At 42.5% G+C, this 20,972-nt stretch overlaps 2 protein-coding genes across 4 annotated transcripts in view; one reads left to right on the plus strand and one right to left on the minus strand.

Annotated features, from left to right (window-relative positions):
• Window positions 1-2,741: 2,741 nt before the first annotated feature.
• Window positions 2,742-12,569, minus strand: atg4c (autophagy related 4C, cysteine peptidase). Its single transcript, XM_053431226.1, has 11 exons — window positions 12,367-12,569; window positions 12,133-12,248; window positions 10,606-10,689; window positions 10,158-10,388; window positions 7,830-8,163; window positions 7,309-7,379; window positions 6,217-6,419; window positions 5,942-6,020; window positions 5,092-5,168; window positions 4,498-4,617; window positions 2,742-4,096 (listed from the first exon to the last, which is right to left on the minus strand). Exons 1-11 carry the CDS (start codon window positions 12,459-12,461, stop codon window positions 3,929-3,931), a joined length of 1,578 nt encoding a protein of 525 aa, XP_053287201.1. The 5' UTR covers window positions 12,462-12,569; the 3' UTR covers window positions 2,742-3,928.
• Window positions 12,570-13,838: 1,269 nt separating this feature from the next.
• dock7 (dedicator of cytokinesis 7) overlaps window positions 13,839-20,972 on the plus strand; it is a 43,206-nt gene continuing 36,072 nt past the window's right edge. For all 3 annotated transcript variants that reach the window (XM_053429736.1, XM_053429734.1, XM_053429735.1), the window contains exons 1-5: window positions 13,839-13,959; window positions 17,893-17,992; window positions 19,748-19,923; window positions 20,598-20,666; window positions 20,755-20,884. In XM_053429736.1, coding sequence (XP_053285711.1) covers window positions 13,922-13,959; window positions 17,893-17,992; window positions 19,748-19,923; window positions 20,598-20,666; window positions 20,755-20,884 — 513 coding nt within the window. In that variant the 5' untranslated portion in view covers window positions 13,839-13,921. The remainder of the gene's footprint in view (window positions 13,960-17,892; window positions 17,993-19,747; window positions 19,924-20,597; window positions 20,667-20,754; window positions 20,885-20,972) is intronic.

Raw genomic sequence — 20,972 nt, forward strand, 5'->3', positions numbered from 1 at the left:
GAGCTGCTGATTAATCACAGCATCGTGACATCTGTCTGGCTTCAGCCCAGAAGAGATGTGTGAGGCATGCAGTGCCTCAGCATTTCTCCAGGAGCTCCTGTGAGGAGCAGGAGGAGGAGGGGGGGGGCGTAGGAGGAGACGGGTGGAGACAAGTGGACAGTTGCGTGGACAGACTGGAGACTCTGAATGCAGTCTGATGCAGCGCAGGCACTATTTACGCTCTGACGGCTGCAGGATCCGGGAGCCGGATATATTTAGCCGCCTAGAGATATCACGCCGAGATGAGATTTCAAAGTGAAGTACCTGTTTGAAGATGCATGGCATTCCACAAGGGTGGGCAAGGGCTACCGGGTATAAATCTAGCACCCCTGCACCTGGTGTGAAGACAGGGAGGGAGAGTGACACCTAAGATTTAGAATGACTTACACACAAGCCGTACATGTGTAAACTACACACTCATCCATATAAATTTACACACTGCTTATGACTGGAGAGGACCAGACATCACTTTTTAGCTGTTAGAGGCTTCACGCACACATTTACACTCGCACACAAACACACACACTGCAGGAGCACACTGCAACCCCCCCCCCCTCCCCACACCCCCCGTGTCTTATCCTTTTTTGTTAAATCTAATTCCCTCAGATGTTCTCGTGTCATCCATCATGGTGTGATTGTGGCTGGAGGAAATCCCGAGAGCCACAGGGTGAGAGGGAATAGAAACGACACCGCGGTGCATCACACATCGTCTTCCTCAGCGCAGTTTAGTGACACAAATTTGATAATATTGTCATGGAAAAGAGAAATGTTGTGTATGTTGACTCTGTGTGTGCATGAGACTGGGTGCTGAGATTTCACGTGCACCCTGAAAGGAGGCTGATGTATTAAGGTGCACCGTTCTACATAGATTGTGTCATTCCATCACAGATGCTGTGTTATCTGCACGCCTGTTTTTGTGTTTGACTGGTTTTTCGAGGCAGTGTTTGTTTGCAAGCAAGATAGATTAAGATTAAGATTAAGATTGCAAACTACTCAATTGATTTCCATTTTTTGAAATTTTTGAATTTTTGAGATCTTGACCAGGCATGAGAGGGGAAATATCTATGAACAGGAGAAAGTTGGATAATAACTGGGATTTTGCAAATCAAAATAAGTATATATTTTTTTTTATTCAAATATCAAACACATATTCCTCTCAGCTACATCTGTTCCATCCTTCCCATGCACAATTAGACCTGCTTCTTTTAGCCAGAGCATTTCTGTGAACGTCATGTCTCTGTTCTCAATATGCAACTTGGTGAGAAAGTGGTCAATCAGCCTTGGTGGAGATTTGTGTTCTCATAGTGTCCATCTAGTTTTCTTTGTTTCCACTTTTCTTCCATCTCCAGATTTCCTTTTCATAACATCCAACCTAAATGACTTGAATGGCTTCACCTTGCATCAACATCACACTTTTGGGTTTTGTGGGTAACGTCCTGTAGTTCTTGTCCCAGCTGTTAAGTGTCATCAGGGGTCGACTCCAAAGACAGTCTAGATGTGAAGGGACTACATGATCCCTCTAGAGACTGCACCCCACAAGCAGCTTCCTCCAGCGGATGACACCAAAATAAAATCTTTATTGGGCGTCTCTGTCTTTACACCCCCCCTCTCTTACATACCATGCATCTGTGGAACAGAGGAATGACTCTCGTGGACTCCGTCTTTGCGAGGAATTTGCCTGGGTGCAGATTCGATTTTCAGGAATCTGCAATGTCAATGACACTTTAGGCGGTTGCGTTAAACAGCAGGGCATGGTTTATGTGTCTGTTTGTGTGTGTGTCCGTGTGTGTGTGTGTGTGTGTGTGAGAGAGAGATCGGCTTGCTTTGTAAAGCCACTCGCCTGCTGCATTTCCCCTGAGCCTGTGACTCATTAATCAAATATTCATACATCCCCTGTAAATACATGAAGAACATTCAGCCCTCAGAGCGCTCTGTGCCCCCCAGCACAAATGCTCTTTCATGTTTCTGACAAGAAAAATCCCCAAATGTGTCATCCCCCTCTCTTCACCTCCCTCCTGTCCATCCCACCCTTCCTCTTCCTCTCCATCCTCCAACGCTGAAGAATGTCGCCGCTCCTTTTTTCTCCTGCATACTTGATTTTCCCGCTTTGTCCACACAGCCGGTCGGCCGTCCACAAAAAGAAAAAACACACAACATAGAGGAACACACAGATCAGACGGGGGGGGGATCTAAATGATGCCTTTATGCGCTTTGCCATTGCTTTTCCATGGTAGAGAACAGATGAGGAATTCTTCTTCCTCTTCTGCCCATCCATCCATCCTCACCCTTGCCCTGGCTCCCGCCCAGAGAGGACAGTTCCCCCCTTTAAAAAGCACGGCTCATCATAATACAAGAATTTGTATTGTACGGGAAAACAGTCCGGCACAGCTCGAGCTAAGGGGGCAACAGATAGATTATCCATGGCAACAGAGCTCAGCACACAAGGATATTTTCTTTTCCTCGCAGACGAACACAATTGCTGCCAGTGTCACCAGGTCACATTTTTTCCGGTCCCTGGTTAATGGGCTGTAGAGATGGTTAGCACGTACGATTAGTTTTAATCTACTACATTTGACTGGGAGAGAAAGGGATTGAATACATTTCAGCACACGACTGTGGTTTGTCTCGAGCAGAGGGGAAGAAGCAAACTGGGTTTTCTTCATCTTCTTCAGGAGCCGAGAGAATAAATCTGATAGAGAAAATCAAGTATTTTACTTTATTCAGTTTTTTATCCAACCAGTGGTTTGAACAAAAAATTAAAAACATTAAATTTCAGAAATTAATTTAGCAGGGTTATCTTAAAGAAACTAAATGCAGGTGCTGTGATGGAGGAAAACACATGAGAAAGATTCAACAGTTGGAAAACTTGATGATCTAAAGTGCATGTTTTTTTGTGTGCATCTTCACTTCTATTTCATATTCAGTACAGTTGTTGTAAAAATTGTTTTGTAAAATCTGCAATAGATCATCAAAAGATAGAAGAAACACAAAATGAAATGTTAGACAAAAAGCTTTGAAATAATCGACCAAATGGTTTCAGTTATAAACAAAACACAAATAACAATAATGACCCCGAAATAATTATATTGTATTTCTTCCTTTACTGCAATTCCCTGAATCTGAGTTCAAAATATTCAGGATTTTTTTTTTATTATATTTAAAAATGTTCTGTATATACAGTACATTTAAACCATCCTGTTGTAAAGGTTGATTGACAACAGGCAGTGCTTAGTGAGGTGCAGCACAAAACATCTTCACCTCCACCTCCTTATCCACGACTCAGTCCACACGAACACCAGCGGGACGAGAACACAGACTTATTATCAGGTTATTGCTAAGACACAGAATGAGGTGCTTGTGTGGCTGAGGTTTCTCATGTGGCTGAACTGTTGTTAAGTTACTTTGTCTCCAGAGATTTATTCATTAAGGTTTCTCCTCAACTTCAGGCCACTGCTGAGTATTGACATCTACACTTGATAATCTCTGTCTAAGTACGACAGGTGAAGTACTTCACAAACCTTTAAAAAAGTTAGACAACGCTGCTGCATGACACCTGAATTCACAAAGCATGTTAACATGGGAGTGCTGAGCTACAAATACAAATAACAGTGCTGAAAGAATAGAGTTCCCCTAAATGCTGTTATTTTCCTGGATGAGTTTATCAAAATGTTATGTGATTAAATTCAACACCGTGTTCCAGACAAATTACTCAGTGCACTCATGTTAGTGGACAACCAGTAAAACAGCAGATTGGTTTAAAAGTGCCCAGCAACAAAGTTTCCAGGACGAATTAGGAAACCGAGTTTAAAAGGAGTTCTTCAAAAAACATCGGTGTCACAAACAGACGTGGCAGTTTGCACCTTATGAGGAGTCTTTTCAAACAGTCCTGTCAGAGCAGCACGAAGTCCCCAGCGGTGGTGACCGTCCTGCTCGGGTCACGGATGAAAGGCCACTCTCTCTTCTCCGGGGTCAGGCCGGCCGACAGGTCGTAATCTCTGCCGCGACCTTGCACGAACGTGAACGCTGGGTATTTCTCCTTGGCTGACGGCTGCAGCACCTGGAACAAACAATCGACCCGTGTTTCAGTGGAAGTGCCGGTGCTCAGGCCACACTATGCATTTCAAAGCTGTTTGCATTGAATTTGAACACTTAACAGGAAGTATATTCCCTGTCAGGCTGCGACTTGGTTGATTCTAATGCATGGAAATAGAGTCCTCTAAGCAGAGGCAGTATAAGCTTGAGGAGACTGGTTTACAACGTGGAGCCAATATGCTGAGTGGCAGGCGAGGGAGTCAGATTCATGGCTAAATGGTGCCACCTACTGGTCATCTTGCTATACTGTCATTTGCCTTTGCACAAAACAGAAGATAGAATTTGTGAAATGACTAATAAATCTGTGGCGTCGACGGGGTGATATTTCCAGCATCCTGTGTTCAAGCAGCACCCCCCCCCCCCCACCTTAGACAGCTCCTGGCTGATCCTCTCGTAGTCCTGGACGCTTCTCGAGTAGAAACCGATGGTGCAGCTCGGGTCCATCTTGCTGAAAGGCATCTTCTTTGGTGAGGGGCAGTGATACGACTGGACACAAAGAGACGGAACACATGTGAAGGTGTCTGTCAAGCTGTAAAGGTGGGGGGGGGGTGGTGCATACACACTCCATGGCAGCGTCAACACAAAACAAGTTGTATTCTGCATCATCTGATGAATGAAATCCTATTTATCTGCTGTCACAGCGTCGATAAATTCCCGACTGTGCTGCATGTCATATTGTATACAACGCCACGGAAAAGCATAAAACAAAGTTGCCGCACATTTGCTATGTGCAGATTTTTATGTATGGGTGCTGAAATATTCAGGCTACCTGATCCTGTATTTGCCGTATTTCTCTTAAGTGGCAGCTTCACACATCTGAGCAGCAAATAAATCAGCGCACAGGGACTCGGTAATTGGGCCGAGGGCTGCTTTAAGATTCATACCCTTAAGTACTAACAGAAACTATTAAATTCACATTACTGAGGCCCCAGTCAGCTCGTCTGTGTAATTTCACATTACCTGCAGAGGGAAATCGCTGGTGCTGACATCCACAAAAGACTGACAGTAATGAGGGTCCATGTAAATCAAGCTGTCATCTGCAAGGACAAAACAAAAGACAAGTTATTCAAAAACATCGGATTATTACAAAAACGCGCCTCTCTCCAATTTCTATGCAGAGTAGCTCAAAGTCACCAGCTCGGCCCAGTGTTGGGCTTGTGTGCGTCAAATATGCCTCCCAGAAGGTTGTTGCTTTTTAATATCCACCAGGGTGGATTAAATTCCACATAATCAAATGCATTTGTACAAGCACATTCTTTACGCGGGGGGCAAAAAAAAAGTGGTTGTCATTTAATTTTTGGTCGGTGGGAATTACTTTTACAAACACGCAATTATATTCGATGATTTGCATGTGATGAATGCGGCGCGGAGCCGAGCCCTGGCAGGGAGAATGTATTGCTTGTCATTTAGACATCATCCACCACTGTGTTTCAAATTGGTAAAATGTAAATGTGTAAATATTGACTGCCAAGATGTACAACTGAAGGTTCCTCCCGGCTCCTGAAGGTGATGAAGAGTGGCTCACTTTGGGGCCAGATGAAATTTAATGCATGCCTCCTATGGAAATCAATTACAGCTTACAACTTGGGAGGTTTACTTGTGATGAATGGGCGAGGCTCTGCTGGGTCACAGAGAATAAAGTAAGCCCTGCTTCACTCGCCCCCCCGACTCCACTCTCCGTTTTCCTCACGCAAACACGAATACATTAACTTACTTTGTCTCGTCATGTAAGAAGGGTATATTATGCAAAATAATGTGCTACTCGCTCTCTGTGTGTCTTTCTCTGTTTTTCCATTACGCTCACACTCACCTTGAAATCCCACAAAGTAGCATGCCTGTTTGGGCTTCCCTCCGATGATGCCTATACAGTACTCCAGGCTCAGTATGCTCTAAATGAAGAAAGACAGGGAAACATATAACGTACATGATCGAAAACACTATCATTTTATTATTTATTATTATTTTATTATTTTTAACCCACTATTCTGGAAAATGACAATTTGCTCTTCCCCCTATTTTCGTAAATATGTAAACGTACAAATAAAAACATGGCATTAAAATAAAACAGACTTCTAAAAAGCTCACCTTTGCAAAGTCAAAATACTCAGGGTTGGTCTTCTCCCCCCCCAGCCTCACAGGGATGAGGATGATGACCGCCCGGCCGTCCGGAGGTGTGGAGGCAGAGGCTGGCCGGTCACTCTGCAGAGGAGCAGGGCCGTCCGCCGGCTCGGCAGAGGGCTGCCCCGCTGCTGGTGCCCCGTGGCTATCAACCACATCCCCACTGTACACTATGGAGGATCAATAATGCAAAGGTAGGATGGAGGTCATATTGTCTGTGTCCCCCCCCCCCACACACACCCCTCGTCAATCTATCAGACATGTTGTCTGTGCATCAGCCTCGAGGGCGATCACTGATGTAGCATTCCTGTTTTTTGGGCTCAGTTAAATACGAGAATCCTGTCTTTTGTAGTTCCTCTTTCTCATTTTTGTCTACAAACAATTGTCAAAATACAAACATATCATATCCATAGGCCGTTAATACTTTGTTATATGTCTCACAATTAATTAATGAACCATTAAATGTCTAAAGTGTCTGAAAAAGTGTAAATATCACGTTTCTATGTTGCTTGATTTGTCTGATCAATGATTATAACATAATTAAAATAACCGTCATGTAAACAGAGAAAAGCAGCAAATTCTCACATTTGTAGAAGCAGGTAACTGCAAATATTTAGCTTTCTTTCTAATTGACTGTTAATAAATTACTTAATTCCTGTAAATAAATTTGTCTGACAATGAAGCTGTTGATTGACCTTAACTAGATTCTACGATGCATCTATGTCTCTGTGGAGCACAAGTTAAAGTCACTTCGATTTTCTCACTGATATCAGAGCTGCATCACACCGAGACACTCGCTCTCACACCAGCTAACGTCTGCTCTGGACATCGAGAAGACAACGTGAATCACAACACAGATCATAGCAGTTAAGAGGAGGCTGGAGCATGTGGTCGTAGATTTGGAATGGAACGTGTTTGTTGGGGAACGGACGCTCGTGACACGACTCTCAGCCGCTCCACAGTTTCTCAGCCGCTCCACAGAGAGTTAGTGGAGAGAGAAGGGTCAGTTGCATTGTGTCCAGTTTCCTGTTTTATCATCATCAGGCTCATCTTTCATACCTGTGCAGTCCTGGGAGACATAGGCAGTTATACCCGCCAAGCCAGGGTCCATCGCCTCCTCGACAGCTTTCCTAAGAGAGAGAGGGCGAGGAGGAGGAAGAGGGTGAAAAGAGAGAGAGTGAGTGAAGGACAGAGATTCTGGAGATTAAACTTCTTCTACTGATATTACCACTGTTATTAATGATAATAAGAATTTGTTATTTGGAATAAGTTGCTGTTTATATTCCAAGGAGGTTATGATTTCACCCTTGTCAGTTGGATTATTAGTTGGTTTCTCTTAAGCAAGATTACACTAAACCACACGACAGGTTACCATGAATCTCAGTGGAAAGATGAGGTCTAGGTCCGGGAGGAACTCATAAAATGTTGCAGCCGACTTGGATCAGGATTTTGTGAGATTGGGATTTTTCGTATATTTCTCAAAAAGCATATCAAGTAAAGTATGTGTGATTAAATACAGATTTGGAGTGGATGAGATTCACAAGTGTAATTACCCTCAGATCAAACTTTTATACACCTACTTGAGTATGTGGGCCACCACAGCAGGTCCATACCAGTCCCCTGCCTGTTTCCCCATCGACAGGCCTGAGCGGACCAGCCTGTGGAGGCCCAGCTGAGCCGAGGGGCTGTCCCCGAACCAGGACACCAGTGTGCGGTGGTACATCTCTTTCAGATGTGCATCTGCCTCCTCTGCAGGTCCCAGGGCCTGAGGCATCTGGTTTAACCCGGGATCGGAGGGCCCTTGGGAGCCTTGCAGAGAAGCCTCCAGAGAGGCCACCAGACGTTTGGCTGCAGTGGAGGTCCACGTCTCTGCGTCTAAAGGCTGGAGGTTCAGCGCCGCCGACCAGGTCCAGTCTATGAGGAAGAAAAATGATTCATATTTTAGAGGAACATAGAATATATATGGACTAAATGGACAGTATTTACACTTTATAGATCTTTTCCAGTCTTATCGACCACTCAAAGCGCTTTGTAGTAAAAGTGGCTTTCACCCATTCACACACATCCATACAGCTCTTCTATACGCAGCACTTTTACAGTCACACACTATTCATACGCCGCCAGCAGCACTTTGAGGTTCAGTGTCTTCTATAAGGACGCTGCAGAATGTAGATCGGAGGAGTCGGGGATCAAGCCACCGACCGTCAGGTTAGTGGACGACCCGCTCTACCTCCTGAGATGCTGCCAAATTCTAAAAATATCTTCACACTTCTAGAAATTAGATTTAACTGATACAATAAGCTCAAAACTACTGTAAAATGACCACACAGAAAATAGATGAACAACATATAATTAAAATCAAATTTGTGAGAACAGAATACCTGATATTCGCAATAGAAAATAAAAAAAGGCACCAATTTGACCAGGAATCCAAGAGTCTGCTCTCTGAGCCTCATTCAACACATCAAAGTTTCCTTTACAGCATCACCATAAAGATGAAAAAGTCTTTCAGAACTTGTGAAATTAAAAGTTTTTCCTTAAACAGACAGAGCCCCGCGTGCTTCTGTAACAGAATAAGTATAATTCGGTCCAATTATAAGTTTGAGTGTCCCACTATTTCACTTTAACGCCGCCTTAGCCTTACAAACAGGGGGGGATCCAGAGGCGGGGAGAGTGGGAGGGGCCCCGGCTATAAAACGAACCAGAATAGAGTCTAAGTCATTAACAAAATGACCTTGATCCAAAGTGAATCAAAGTGAAATTGATCAATAAATAACCTTAAGTGGCAATTAGTCACTTTATAGAGAAATATTTCATCAGTGACATATTTTAGATTTGACAGAAGAACAAGTTTTAAATATTGTTTTCTGAATGACTGCATTAAACCGGCACTGTCGTGTCATTAGGCAGACTCATAAAGTCGGGGACACTTCAGAGACGATAGATCTGACAGAGATGTGAGGGATTCACTCGTTGTGAATGGTTTGCATCAACTGAATTAAACTTTCAAGTGAGAAAACTCAAAACTTGCAGAGAAAAATCTGATTTCCTGCTCCTTAATCCACTTAATCCATTTCCATGGGACTAAATTAGGTTTTAAGCTGATGATTGGAGCTGTCCCCCAGGAGCTGCAGGGAACGGGCAGTGTCCAAATATCAGCCGCGTTGGCTCCTTCCCTTGATCGTCAAAGACAATTTAACAGTTGCTGTTGGACGAGAGTTTTGAGATACTAATGTCCTTTTTCAAAACTTTAAGTTCCAGCTTGTCTGACTATTCAAATCACAGAGCTTCCAGCACAAAGCCCCTTTCTGAAGCCCATCGTTTTAGAGCCAGGGTAAACCTTTCACATATTTGTACAATACATACAAGTTCATGTATTAAATATTTGGTTGTTTTATAGTTAAATTTTCTTTTTATACATAATATAGAGAGAGAGAGAGAGAGAGAGAGAGAGAGAGAGAGAGAGAGAGAGAGAGAGAGAGAGAGAGAGAGAGAGAGGCTGCTATGTGGGTATTGGAATTGTTCTACGCCTTTATATCGATATCGGCATCACCCCCCAAAAATCCATATTGATCTGAATCTACTTAGATCAGGGATTCCAGCAAGTAAAGTAATTTTGCAAATAAATAAGTAAATAGATTTTCCCTTCTCAGATTGTTTGGTTTAAATGATTTTCTAGGGATGTAAAGTATCAAGAATGTTACTAGAAATGAGAAATTAACATTTCATTTTATCACACGTCACATTGAACTGTGTTGGGGTCTTGACTGCCACAGCTTTGACTTTGAATTGTGAACAGTCTAATTCCACTTTCTGCCTTTTTTGTGCACACTGTTCATACATCTCTTTAGATCACAGAGATGTGTTTTTTTACTGTAACTCAGGTGTGGTCCCATCATCTCACCCACCTCTGCCCAAGTAGTGCAGAATCAGTGCCTGAGCCAGCATCATCTGCCCGGCCCTCAGCATGCAGCCCCAGCCACAGTCTGAGGTGAGGGTGGAGCCGGGCAGGGGGGGGAACTCCTCCCTGTAGGTGAGCCACACTCGAGAAGCAAAGTCCTTCCGGAAAGCTTCAGCGTTCCCCATGACGCAGTCGTCATTAGAGGCTTCACAGCAGGCGTCTGTGAGACTGTCGTCATCTGACGTAAACAAAAGATCGTGGGGTCAAATCATGAAGAGTGAATGGCTTTTCTTTCATCTTGTGGATGATGGAGACAACCATGTTTTATTATTCAACACAAAATGTCGGGACCAGTTGGTTAACAGGATAAAGTGCTGGTAATTATTTCAATATTTAAGTCCTTCTTGCTCGTGTGTGTGTGTGTGTGTGTGTGTGTGTCTGTGTGTGTAATATACCTTCAGCCTTGAAATGATAACATTTTCCCAGAAGGAACACTGGGGAATTTCTACTGAATGAGGTCTTTGATTTCAGAGCCCAACCTGAAACACACAATAAAAAGTCCAAAATAAAAGAAAAAGACATACAACTGTACTAATTATTAACTTGGGTGTATTTTCACATATTGACATGTAGAAGGTTGTGAATAACAGTTTAGTATCCTCTGTAAAAAAATGTTTTTGTGATGCATAATTTAAAATAAGATAAATAATTTAAATTGTGAAATACTTCAACTGTCAGTGCATCTTCAAAAGTTTTTTCTGTGCAATCTCAATATTTTTCCATGCACGGCTCTTTTAACATTGCATATTATTATTATTTTCATCTTTTCTTATGGTTATATTGCATTTTTTCTTGCTATTGATGCTTGAGTGTCCTCGTTGCTGCAGTGACGTGACAAATGTCCCCTTTGTGGGAATAATAAAAGATTAGCTTATCTTATTATGGTGTTATTGAAGGACAAAAACAGTCTGAATAGGAATGCTGTATTTACTCAGTTGACTGACACACCTAACAACCATAATTCACTCAATGTTCTGGCTTGGTTCAAAGATTCCTGCCCACTACAGTCTCATGTTTCCTCCTGTTACATTAAATGTGTTTTGCAGGTGAACAGAAACAGTAGAATCTGTGTGAGCTGAATCAATGCACACAAACTCAGTGTGGACAGTGTGACAAAGAACTATTTTAAGGTCTGACTCAACAGCAGTAGGTTCTTGTCTCACTGAGCTCTAGCTCATGTTTTTGTATTTGTGCCGATTCCTTTTTGGAACCACTGCATTTTAATTGTTCAAACTCCAACATGATTTCTGCAGGTTTCAACAAGTAACTTCTAAGGCTTTTTTTAATCCTTTTACAGACCACGATGAATACAATGTAAGACCTATAAGAAAGATATGACAGAACATCAGAGTCCTAAGTAGCCTGCAATGAACTTTAACGTAATTAAGACCTAAGCATTTAAGCCCTAGTACCGGTTTAGACTTCCTGTTTCACTTTTTAAGACTGTGTGAAACCCTTTGGTATTAGGGTCAAGGTGAAGAAAAACATATGATGAGATTTAGAGAGTATAATGCTAATTTTACAAGAAGAAACTTGTAAAATTAGGGAAATGAAGTCATAATTTCAGGTGAAAAAGTCATGATATTACGAGATGTTTATCTTGTAATATTATGTCTGTATTATTGAAATCTTTCTTTTTTTATTTCTTCAACGTTTCTCTAATATTTCATTGACCCTTACAATCTACCCATTCACCAAATTTCAAAAATAGTTAATTAAGAAAATAAGTAAATTGATTGGTCGACACATAACTACAGTGATGCACGAGAGCATTAAAGACAAGGTGGAGAGAGAGAGGACAGCAGCATGGGTGTTTGTGTGTGTATGTGTTTGTGTGTGTATGTGTGTGTGTGTGTGTGTGTGTGTGTGTGTGTGTGTGTGTGTGTGTGTGTGTGTGTGTTGGCCTCAAGCTAACTACTTACTGTACTTCACATTGTTCCAGGCCGACAACAACTTTGTCTTCAATTTTTCCGCCTCGTCGCTCCCTTTATTCTCCATTTGGACCAGAAAGAGTTGAGACCCATTCCCACACTGCACACTACAGGACACACACACAAACACACACAGACACACAAACAGACACACACAAGGATTAAAGTGTGAGCAGCATCACATCACAATCACAACCCGGCACATGAAATCACAGCCCCCTTCACCTCTGTGTTTCTCTGCTCCAGATGTGTGTCCCCCCCTCCTCCCAGCCGCACAGCTGTTTCCCAGTATAAACTTCACATGGTGTGTCACGGGTCATGTAACACAGGTTCGATCGCCCGTGGTCCGCTCGGCGCTGTGACACTGAGCCGCTCCGTCCATTAGGGTTCAGGCTCTGAGGAAGTGGAAGTGTTGGGTCAGCTGATCCCTATGTGTTTCCGCCCGGAAGTGGTTGCTCGCTTTATACACCGTTGTAGCTGAGGAGGGCGGCGCTTAGACAGTTTCCCATGTCTCAAGTGAACATCCCGCCTGCTTTAGCTGATTGTTTGATTAAAACAAGCGCTCCGTGTTGGGTCAGGAGTATAACACAAGCTCTGACACGTCTGTCACTTCCATCACTTCACTTTTTCAGTATCAGTAACTTGTTGTAAGGCTACAAGATGTGTGTGATATTCAGGGTCCAGTTAAAGTACAATAAAATACCCACAAAGTACAGAAAACACTCAAATAAACACACACACACACACACACACACACACACACACACACACACACATAAATATAGACAACAATACCAATGTTTCTACAGCTGGATGAGAAGTGTGTGATGCTAAACATTCAAATATTTGTAATATACTAAACCAAGATGATTTGAAATGCCTTTGAGCTGGCAAATGCATTAATGTATGAGATTTCTTATGACACATCCATGTCAACTCAAATCAAGTGCATCCATTTATCTGTAACCAACCCATTATGGCGAAATCAAACAACTTAAATTACATTTCCAGTTAGGTGCAGATCAGATGTACTTTTAGAATTGGTGTTAATTTTTCTGTGTGTGTATTTCCGTGCACAGTCCGTTGAGCTCCTGATAACAGTTACAAAATATTGGTGAATAAAGCTCAAACTATACGCTTTTTTCTTTTTTAATTAACTGCATACATGAGAATTACAGATGTTGTGTTGTCTTGCTGGGATTATCAAAGTAATCACTGCACAGGGGGACAACTAATATGTCTGTAAATCGCAAAATACAAAAGATGGAGAGTAAGAAAAAACAATTAAAGAGTAATGTACTAATTACTTCCAACTAATGATGGTGTTTTTAATCCAGAGCACTAAAGACAATTACCATGGAATAGGGGAAATTATTCGCTGAAGATTTATGTGGCTCTGGGCTGAGGATAACACTTAGGCTAAAAAGATGGTGTAAATGACGCCATTCCGAGTCTATTATGAATGTCGAGGCTTCTGGACACTTGGGTGACACCACAGGAGCAGAATGGAGGCTTACCTGTTGTCTATTTACGTTGGAAGACTCAAACCCCATTTTTATTTCCAGGTGAACTATCCCTTTAAATTTGTCCAGCTCGGTACAGTGCAGTATTACCGTAAGTACGTCGCGCATGAGCTTTTCACTGGGTGTGTTCGGCTGCGCCTCGCCGCTCTCATTACGGTAAAACGCTCCCATTCTCCCGTCTCTCCTGCGGTCGCAGTGGAAACCGGAGCCAGTCCGCCTCCTGCCCGGGAATCCACAGCACATCAGCGGCCACTGCCATGGCTGAACGCCGCGCCTTCGCCCAAAAAATCAGCAGGTAAACAGACCCGAGAGCCCCGGAGCGAGCTCGCGAAACACACACCCGAATCCCACGGCGGCTCGCCCACACCCCCCTCGGACCACCGGGGAGGGGAGCCCCGGAGAGGGAGGGCAGGCCCCGGCCGCCGCTAGCGCAGCCTGCCTGGCCGCTCCAGAGCTAGCCGCCTGTTAGCCACAACGGCGGAGATGCTCTGACCCTCCCGGACAGAACAACACCGGGACACCCGCTCAGCGACTGGACGTGGTGTGGTTAAACCCACCCCCTCCATCACCCTGCTCATGGAGGCTCCATGTTTTGAACAACTCCCCGCACACAAAGGCTCGTTCTCCGCAGTGGAAACCGTTATTCTCTCGGAACAGCTAGTCGGCTATCGCGTCGCTAGCGATGGGGGCGGCGGCAGCAGCAGCAGCAGCAGCAGCAGCAGCTAGATGCTAGTGGCAGAGATGGGACTGAACTTTGTGGAGTTGTGTTGTTTTTATTAACACAGCAGTGAGAACACACATGTCTGAAATACACAGGGTCTGAGAAACCATCAGCTGCTGTCAAACATCGATGATGATAGAATCCCTCCCCGCCCCTCAGACAGATTAAAGTAATCTCTTTAACAAAGGGCTTTGTGCTGTGCTGTCAAATGCCATCACCCCAGCTGATGGAGAGATACAAAGATGGATGGATGTGTAGAAAAGATGCTGTTAGCCACACACCATCACTATCACTGTGTGTTTATACGTGTGTGTGTGTGTGTGTGTGTTTTAGTTCCTGCTGTTCCCCCTAAATCACAGTCACCCCAGTAGCTATCAAACCAAAACAGTGATGTTTACCTTCTTGTTGTCTGGAGGAAGATGGGTTGAAGTGAGATGTTCTTCTGGGGAGGATGGGGAGACGCCCACTGCCACTTGTTCCACATGGGGAAACTTCATTATTGTGGATGTAGTCGAGCTCAAGCTTCTTCAGCTACAGGTTGAAAGTTTGTGATCTCAGGAGTCATAGTTTGGATTTTGAAGTTTCTGGTTATTACAGAGATGTTGCACATTTACTCCACTGAGGTTCCTCCTGTTGTGTTGGATTGTTAATGTGGTTAAGCTCTGTCTAAAAAGTTCCCTAGGAGTCGTAATTTGGATTTTTAAGTTTTTGCTTCTACATGGGAACACTAGAATGTTTTATAAGGCTTTGCACATCGACTTAGTTGAGTATTTTCCTCTTTCACTCTAGGATTGGTGATCTGTTTTAACCCAGTTCTCATAACCATAATTCAGAGGCTCATTTCAGTGATAAGGAGTCAAAGTTTGAATTTTTTTGGCCACTTGTAAAAAACTAGTTTATTACAAAGACCTTGCACATCTACTACATTTATTGACTCTTTCATGTCAGGATTTGTAATCTGCTTTAATTACAGGTTAAAAGTTCATCTTAAGGATATATTTTGGATTTTAAAGTTTTTGCTGCTATCTACTCACATCTACTTTTCCTCTCTTATTCTAGGATTTCTGATCTGGTTGAGCCAAGCAACCACATTCAGTTATTGGAATTTTATATGATCTGTCTGTACTTGACATGCCCTCGTTGCAGGTCATTCAGACAGGATGATTCATGTGTGATCACTTGAGTCAACTTCTAATCTTACAGATGGCACAATGACACCACACATATCTTAACATAAAATTACACTTTTACAACAAACTCAAGATTTACCATTAAGATGAGGCAGTAACTTTCTAAAGTAGCCTCATTACTGCGGACTTTTGGTCAAAGTTTACATTGCTGATATTAATTCAGCAGCAAATAAACATTTTAATTCTAAATGCTCAGATGTTCCTTTAATAACAGAATCAAGTTGGTTTATGTCGCATGCTGAAGCAAATTTAGTGACCAAGATAGGAAACAGCTTTCGCCCCCAGAGAGATTCAAATAGTGAATAGTTTCCATATGTTATGAGAACCACTTGCTGGAGTTGTTGTTGTTCTTACCATGTCGAAGTGATCGCATTCAGAGCTGTGAGTTTATTCCTCTGTGCACTGACCTGTGCTAAGTTAAGGTCTGTTAAGAGGCATCGGGGGGGGGGGGGGGACAGGGACTGTGGTATGTGTTTGTCAGATCAGTGCTTCTGCCTTTCTCCAGCGGTGACAGCACGGCCGTGCACTGGATCTACACACTACAGTACATCATCGTGTTTAGCTTGAGCTGGCAGGTTGGGCCACGCAGCTTTCAGACAAACTTCCTGCCTCGAGTTGATTTGCTTGACCCAGGTTTTGTGCAGTCTTGTCTCACCTGTTTGTTTTACCGCATATTTATGACGCAGCACAGATGAGCCACTATCTCGTCAGTGGAGAACCAGACCCAGGCTGAGACTGTTTGCGATGATCTCACTGACTGAATCATACATAATCCTTCCCTCTCCACTGCTGCAGATACAACTTATTATTATGATGTTGTCTTTCAGGATGGAGTTGTTGATTATGAAGAAGTGTGTACTGAAAAATCATTGGCAATATTAACCTTGGATTCGAGTCGTCTGTGCTTTTTATCCTTGCGTCTAATTTGTCATTTGTTTGTGTCACATTGTGCGACTTGCAGCGTTTGTTGTTTTGTTCAAGGTAAAACGTCTCTGAGTGGTCCGGGTGCTTACTGTGATTTAAAGGACCTGTGCACGTGTGTGGCTTCAGCAGCGGTTGAACACCAAGAGCTTTGTGCTGACCACCAGGGTCCAGGGGTTTTTATTAGTTTCTTTTTTCCCCTCTGTCTGGGTGTAATATATGATTCTGTCCGAGGCGACGCTTGAACATTATGAGCAGAGACACAAAGAAAATCATAAAAGGACAAGAAGCGTAATTCTCACTGGATGTTAGCCTCATCTTTAACAGCTCGAGGTATTTCAGGATAAATCTGCAGTGGGATAAATGCTTCAATTAAACTAAAGGGTGAAATTAATTTAGAAGCTTTTCATTTAGTTTCAAATTATCCAGATTACATAACGGGTCATAAAAAAATAATCTGTATTGCAAACATGTTTTTATAAACTCCAGCTCATATCTGAAATAGGAATTTTTCTGATACTAACACAGAAGCATTTTCTTACTTTTACTGTTAACATGTTAGATCTTTACTGCTTGACTACTGTCAGGCGTGTTCGTTTATCCTAAATATGAAAAGATGAGCCGATCAATCAAGTATTAATTTAGGAAGCAATGAACAGGTATGAATCAGCAAAGCAATGGGCATCCAACAAGTCGCATCAGAACCCAAGACCCATCAGAACGCATCAAACAGCCGGCGCCTGTCTATTTTATAACAGTAGATCTTGGTTCTTCCTCCTCGAAAGTGGGCACGCGTTCTTGGCATTGGAATAAGGATGTGACAAGGAGCAAAGTCTCAAAATGGCCATCTCTTCACCAGCCTTGACACAGCTGATGGCATGTGGACCAGTGGTGTTGACAATTGGAGAAAAGATTATTGTGTTCTTGCTATATCAAAACAATGTTCTGTTTGTACAGACATTCAAAACAACTTAACCAAAACAACGAAACAAAACTGTGACGCAGACACATTCTAATTTTCAAGATTACCCACTAGGAAGGAAAAGGTTATTATTAATCATTTGTGTGAAGGCCTTATCTGGCTCAAACTGCTTCTATCTTTATTCATTTAGAGTTCTGTCAGACAGAGAATATAGCTAAAATATTGAAATCCTGACACTACCTACCAGAGTTTATCACGACCAAGGACAGAAATATCTGTCGGCTCTTTATTAACAAAACATTGGTTTTCCTGTAACATTTGTGGAAATATTGTGATATCATTGTGTTGTTTATTCCCCTGAGATTTACACTCTTAATTGCAAACAAGCCGGCCATCCCTTCTCAGTGGATCGTTCGTTACTTAGACTGTTGATATTGACTCTGTTAATTGACTGTGTGTCTCCACTTTTTGCAGGACTGTGGCAGCAGAGGTCAGGAAGCAGATAGCCGGCCAGTATGGAGGCTCCCCACAGCTCCTCAAAAACCTCAATGTTGGGACCACAACAAGCAACACAGTAAGTTCGCCGATCATAGAGATCAGTGCTGGAATGAATTGGTTTCACTGCAGCTGAAACCACATTTTGTCTGAAACTCTTTTAAACAGACATAAATACAATGTCTGTGTCTCTGTCTGTAATGCTTGTTTCCATTTATTCAAATTAAACGTGCTGTCTGTTTGGTTAACAAACTTTACGCAAGAGCCGATGATGTCCGGAGGCGTAAAGAAACTGAAAGTCATGTTATTCAGAAAACAAGAAGGTCCTGTGCGCTATGATTTTGGGTTTTCAGCCACCGCCCACAAAGTGTGAGACTGTGGACTGTAGTTTCATGAATGACTTGGTTCATTTTGTCAACAGTAGCTTTAAATGCAGTGAAGTCAAGTACAAACATAAGACATAGGTGTGTATTTAAACGTCTGCTCAACAGTTATTTAAAAAAACATGAGAGATAAACCAGTTATTAGCCGAGCCACCACATCCAGTGTCTGCTGTGTTTCTAGGTTTTCCAGTGTTTGAGCTCAGACACTGTTTGTTAACGGTGGACTGACAATTGACCAGCAAATACTCCCCCCCCCCCCCATCCTAATTAGGCTACAGTTGACTTTTAATTAAGTTGTGAAAGGTATTTGTGTTCAAATTCCTCAAGAGGGCAAGAGAGTGAGGAACTCGTCTGAACAAACTGAGACTTAAACTAAAGCTGCTGAATAAAGACTCCTCCTGGGTTCATCAATTTAGAAGCAGACAAAGACACATTCAACTGTTAGTCTGTGCTTGAAGCATCACACGTGCTAATCTGTTTAATACCTGTATCATCTACCTGAGGGCATTTTAAAGCATTTTACAAAATCACAGATGTGTCCTTCCCCAAAATTCATTTAGCTGTTTAGAATTAAAGATGATCCAATAACTGCTCTCTCAACATAAATAACGTAAAAAACTCCTGATACATAGAATGAGAGGCTACTTGTCTCTGAGGTCAATTTATTTCCATAAAGTCTTAACTAAAAACTAAAGACTTTAATACATTAATCAAGCCTCCTTTCTACTGGTCAAAAAACCAGCTACTGGCTTTTCTCTTCAATTGGAATGGAAACAATTGGCATTCACTACCGTTTCAAATGACTCTGCAGTAAGGCTTTGATAGGCAGTGATGGAAGCACGGCACCCAGCTGAGTGCACGTATTTACTTTACTTTATAACTTTTATTTGACAGGGACGGTGCATATTAATAACATTTCTGGAAATATGCCAGAATTGGCCTCAGAGGCAAATTTTCATCTGTAGTCCCTGGGGAGGCAATAAGAGAACAGACATTAAGAATAAAAACATTGAAACATATATATAGTTACACAAAAAGTGCCTGCCTCACATACAGGCAAAGCAACAGCTCTTAAAATACACAGAAGGAACAGTATGAGACAACAATTAACAACTAGTAGGAAGACAACACAATATTCTTCTAAGGCCTGGTGAGGTGTGAACACACTGACAAACAGAGCACAAGTTGACATGCAAATAAATAATAATAATAAACCAGGCTCTTGATGTGGAGGAGAAGGAATGGTAGATGGCAGTTTCTTCTTCTTTATTTTGGGAGTCTAGACGCTGAAGCTGCACCTTTTCTGGCGCCGTTATGATGTGCATAGAAAAGAAATCCAAAATAGTTTCAGGCGCTGATGAGTTTGAAGGAGGGATTGAAGTAAATAATAAAAGTCGGTCAGAGTTTTCGCAGCTGATGGAATTTGCCCGTTCCTCTCTCTTCTCCCTCAGGTTCCCCTCACAGAGGCAGTGGAGCCGGTGGATTTTGAGGAGTACCTCATCACCCACCCGCCCATCGTTGAGTCCGGCCCCCTGAGAGATCTGATCGAGTTCCCCCCCGATGACATCGAGGTCACCTACACACCCAGGGAGTGTCGCACAGTGGCACAGGCCGTTCCTGAGGAAGGGTAAGAGGGCTGGAGGGGTGAAAAGGGCTCGAGTAGAAAGTGTGGTTCATATTAAGTGTCTGTTTATAAAGCAAATAATTATTATTATTGGGACAATAAAGGTATTAAAAAGGTTTCTGAGGTATGTTTAAATTTCTGATAAATGTTAATAAATTATAATCCTTTTTAGACACATTTATTCCCTTTTCTAACAAGCCCAAATAAATGTTACACTTTAAAAAAAAAATCAATAGCATTGATCTACTTTTTATTATTTTCAGTATGAAAAATGTAGGGAGTTTTGTGTGTTATTTTGATTTATGACTTAGTTTCACATTTCGTTTTCAGACCTAATTATCCTTTATTAAATGGAAAAATGTTTTCCCTTGCCAAGCCACTTTCTTTAAGCATTTGTGCCCATGGCCATGAAACTCTGCTAATTCCATCTTTTGTTTTTAATCATTGTAAAAGCTGCACCAAACACTAAGAGATGAAAAACCTGCAAACACGATGCCTTCACTCACTGTAGCTCTGGGTTTTAGTTTTTCATTAGAGATGGCAGGAATATGACAGATGGCTGATGTACCAGAAGATGATATGACATCAGCCTGTCCACTTTATTGTCTCACACTAATGCATTTAAAGTCTGTGTCTTTGTATTAAAATAAACCTTGTTTGACTGATGGTGTCTGCAGGGACACTGATGTTCACGTCAGAGACTGTGTCAGATCTTACACAGAGGACTGGGCCGTCGTCAACAGAAAGTAAGGCTTCATTTTCTGATGATATATAAATATTCATTAAAGATGTTCAATTGTCCACTGTGTCTTAATTGGCTGTTTGCTCCTTCAGATATCACAAACTCGGTACAGGTTTCAACCCCAACACTCTGGACAAGCAGAAGGAGCGTCAGAAAGGTCTGCCCAAGCAAGTGTTTGAGGCCGATGAGATGCCAGACAGCAGCAGCTACCAGGACGACCAGGTAAAAAGATCAATTCACCAAACTGCTGGTGTGTGTTGAAAATGTCTTGAAGGCCACAAGCCGCTCTAGCTCCTCCACCAGTCCTGCC

This window comes from Pleuronectes platessa, chromosome 9, assembly GCF_947347685.1.
Source record: "Pleuronectes platessa chromosome 9, fPlePla1.1, whole genome shotgun sequence".
Lineage (NCBI taxonomy): Eukaryota > Metazoa > Chordata > Actinopteri > Pleuronectiformes > Pleuronectidae > Pleuronectes > Pleuronectes platessa.